General features: G+C 32.6%; 1 protein-coding gene across 1 annotated transcript; it reads right to left on the reverse strand.

The window, feature by feature from the left end:
- Positions 1-607: 607 nt before the first annotated feature.
- Positions 608-3,838, reverse strand: LOC123558832 (C-C chemokine receptor type 1-like). The gene is made up of 2 exons (XM_053544830.1): positions 2,324-3,838; positions 608-1,473 (listed from the first exon to the last, which is right to left on the reverse strand). Exons 1-2 carry the CDS (start codon positions 3,400-3,402, stop codon positions 1,350-1,352), a joined length of 1,203 nt encoding a protein of 400 aa, XP_053400805.1. The 5' UTR covers positions 3,403-3,838; the 3' UTR covers positions 608-1,349.
- Positions 3,839-4,217: the final 379 nt, after the last annotated feature.

Consider the following 4,217-nt stretch of genomic DNA (forward strand, 5'->3'; position numbering starts at 1 on the left):
ACTATCTGTTATCATAAAATAAACATAATTATGTTGATAATCAGTACCGTGCGTAAGTTTACTTTGACTCGGTGTTGTTATAGTTTATCATGGAGTCCATTCTCTTTATATGGATGATAGAGTTTCGCTTATGTCGGTGTTAAGAGGCGAGACAGAGTGCAGGGTTTTGCACATTTCATTACGTATCATGAACAGACGCGATCAAACCTGATCAAGCTGGGTCTGCTATTATTTTAGCTTGGTTGCGTTCTATGCTTCCAAAGGATCTTCCTACAGATTTTATTAAGATGCTAAAAAATGTGTGAGCTTGAATTGGCAATTTCACTGAAACCTGTGAGTTATTTTTAAGATTGCTGTTATAGCATTTATTTTGTGATTGCAGCTCTGCATACATAGTTTATTATATAGGCAAAATTCGAGGATTTTACAGATCTAGATCAACATCTGGTGATAAGATATCCTAGTGAAAGATGAAAAAGTACACTTTTAAATGAGCTAAAATAATATCATATAACCCATTGTGTTTCATATTTCTGTATATCATTTGGCCATCTTACTGGTAATAGTGATGATGTAGGATTTTAAATTTTTTATACATAAGTCTATGACATTTTAATGACTTAATTTATTGCACAATATCGACAACGAACACTTAAAATATGACATAACACGAATCAAAATAACTGTAATACATTACAATGCAAAGTAACACACATTTTAAGTGAATGGAACAACAAACTGCACAATAACGTCTTAAATTATGTGCTTATCAGAAGGTGTGGAAGATGAGATTTTCTGGTAGATAATGGTAGATAATGTTCTTCTTAGAACCTTCTTATTTTTGTTAAATGATTTTACATCATTCTTAAAAGACCAAAAACAGGTTTTACGTTCGAGTCCTGTTTCTTTGACAATAGTGTTTATTAACTGTTGTAAAAGATGCAGAAATCTAATGTGTGTTTCTGTAAAGAGGTGCGTCTTTAGGCTACCCATACTGACTATCCATACAAAAATTGAACCTGCAAACGATATGAATTAAAAAAGTACATGTGTTAAAGACATGTCGGTGAAAAGTGAACAGAAATACAATTGAAACTTATAGGTGATACATATTATATATTACCGAACATCATGTTATACAACGAGTGGTGGCTTTCTGTTGTAATACTGGAGGCTTCTTATCCGCACTCTGCCAAACAGTTGATAGAAACTGTCACAGAATTTGTGGACAATTGTTATAAAACAATTAGAAATCCGTCCAAAGGCACCATTATCTCTTCAAAATACTATCAAGCTCTAGAATGTCGCGTGTACGTTTGAATGTATTTGGACTGTCTGTCCGTATATATTCAAACACGATTTTCATCAGAGACGGAGTTATCCAAACCATCACTTGTAGACCTCGCTGATGACGCTAGCTTTCGACCGCTGCTACCTTGACGCTGTGTAGTGTATACTCTCGTCATACGTAAACTGTAACAAACAATATATATCATTAAGGATACGTAAAAATAAACTTGCATAATATCAAATGAATGAACTTAGTGTATGTATTTGCCTAGTCTTAACTAAGGTAAATCCTTAACTCTAAAATCGATGTGCAACTGGATTATAGAAAACGTGTACATAGGAACAAAAAACTGGTTACATATAAGGTATGAAAGAACATTTTCGCTGCAGTAAAATAGTTTCTGTTGTTTCTATTGCTAATGTTCATGCATGAACTACATTTTATTAATTTCAATATTTTCGACGATGAGAAAACCCACAGGTAAGCAGGGGAAATCTTGTATCAGTTTACAATATACAGTACAAAATTCAACATCTATTATAAGGTTAACACTTTCAATATCATATCCTATGATCTGAAACAAGTTAATAAAAATCTATATGTAACTCTACCAAATGGTGCAGGAAGGTTTATGCAAGTTTGTTTTTATCTGACTTGACATGAAATCAAAAGCTTTATGGAATTTTAGACTGTATAGCTGCATCAATGTATTGATGCATTCTCACTTGTTCCAATAGAATACCAATATTGTAAACAAGTGCCCAGCGTCTTTGCATAAAATGACCAGGCCGCTTTGAGCTTCGTTAGTCCATTTAAATACACAGATGAATAAGAAATTCTGTCAGCTTCATAAATATTTACCTTGTCTGTTATAACTAACTGTTTCCTGTGTTTTTGGTTATCAATTTAGAGTAAAAGTCTGTTAAAAGCATGAAGAAATATCCCGTAGCCTTGAATTTTACTTTCTTAAATACCATGCAGAAATGATTGGATCACATGATTAAAAGATGTAAGATAAAAACCTCTAAATACCTCCGACGGCAGCATAGCACAGCTTTTAGTTCTTTATAAAATCTGTCGTTCATAGCAGTATATAGGTAGAAATTTACACAAGAGTTAGAATACTGAAGTAGGTAGTTGATACTCCATGCCAGATCCATTCTCGATATTGCCGTACAGTTGTTGTTGCTTTCATACTCGAGTAACAGGTATGTGTCCAATATGAAGTATATAGAAATCGGTACTGTGGCAATTAAGAAATAGAATGTGCATACGACCAACATTTTCGTCATTTTGACACTAAAACGGTTGGTTCGCACATAAACGGATTCATGCATCATAGAGACTCGGTCCCGTTGTATTTGTTTGAGGACTTTCACGAGTAGAATGTTACATCCCAGCATTATAATGAAAGGAACAGCACTGAGAACAGAAAAGTCAATGAACGTAAACACGTTCTCGTCAAAGTAAAATAAGTCAGGATTGAGAGAGCTACAGTCACCTTCTGTGTAATCATTAATACCGTTTGTAAAAAAGAAATGTCCATTGACTAGAATTAAAGCAATCAAGGTTATGAAAAGTTCAATTATAACTTTCCTGTAACTATATAAACTTCTATACTTCATTGGAAAATAAACTTTTATTAGTCTTTCCACTGTAACACCAACAAGAATCCATGAAGAGAATTGCATCGTCATATACAGAAAGAAATAATACAGTTTGCAGGTGGCATTACTCGCCGTTTTGAGATCATAGTCGAATACGTAGAGTATCCAGTACCGAGGTAGCCCCGTACATAAGACAACAATATCACTTATTGCCAGACACAGAAGAAACGTCAATGTGGGTTGATTTCTAAACCCAAGTCTTTTGATTTCTATTATTGTCAAAGTGTTTCCCGTCAATCCGGCAAAAAATAAAATCGGCGGAATTATTTTCCAGAGATATTCCGACACGACGACCTCCGTTTCGTTACCACACTCTCCATCTTTGACAGTACCCGTGGTTACATTTTCCGTTGTATTCCAGAGCATTTGTGACGCTGTTATAATTTTGGTTGTATTGTCATACATTGTTGTGTTTATTTGTTCAATTTCAGTACAATTTAGCATGTCGCAGTGTAAATTTTGATACTTGCGGGAAAAATAAATTTCTGTTGGCTTTAGTAAGACGTTTACAAAACGTACGTATTCCGTATGTCTGACAAAATTGTAAGATCAATCTTTTTATACATTTTACGGCAGATATTAAATTCTTCATTGAAAAAATACTACTCTACAGAACTTATCATATTTATATTTTTAATCAAGTGATTTCTTTACATTAATTTATAGTCATTATTAATTTGAGTTATTCACTAGCTTCAATTTTATTTGTAGTAATTTTCTTATTTCCTGTATCTTTGTCTTTCCATGAATCACACAATTAGTCCAGGAACAATTATAGATATATTATAAATGATATGAAGTATACGGTCTCTCTCTCTACTTGCGTTACGCTATCATAAGCGATCAGATATATCCATATTGAATAAAGCTTCGTTATTAATCAAACGAATCAGGAAATGATCTAACCAATGTTCGTTATCTAATCACCACTTATTACAATGAACGGGACTATCCTACTCCAAAGTTTGAAATACTCTCTTTGATAAATCACCCTTTTATCAAATTAGTTATTTTTTTACATTAATTATAAAATACTCTTAATACAGTACATGGTCAACGAAGTTTTGCTTTTCTAAGAGGAAAATGTATCAAAGCTTTAGAAATTTGTGAAAAATTCAAATTTGATAAAAAATCAGAATTTTCTAAAAGAAATAAGTACGATATGAAATTTTTATGTAGTTTCAAAAATTTTAAAACATTTCAAATACGTCTGAAATTATTTACATTCATAGATACTATTTTATATTAAAGATTTTAAA

The sequence above is a fragment of the Mercenaria mercenaria genome, chromosome 5 (genome assembly GCF_021730395.1).
Source record: "Mercenaria mercenaria strain notata chromosome 5, MADL_Memer_1, whole genome shotgun sequence".
Taxonomy (NCBI): Eukaryota; Metazoa; Mollusca; class Bivalvia; order Venerida; family Veneridae; genus Mercenaria; species Mercenaria mercenaria.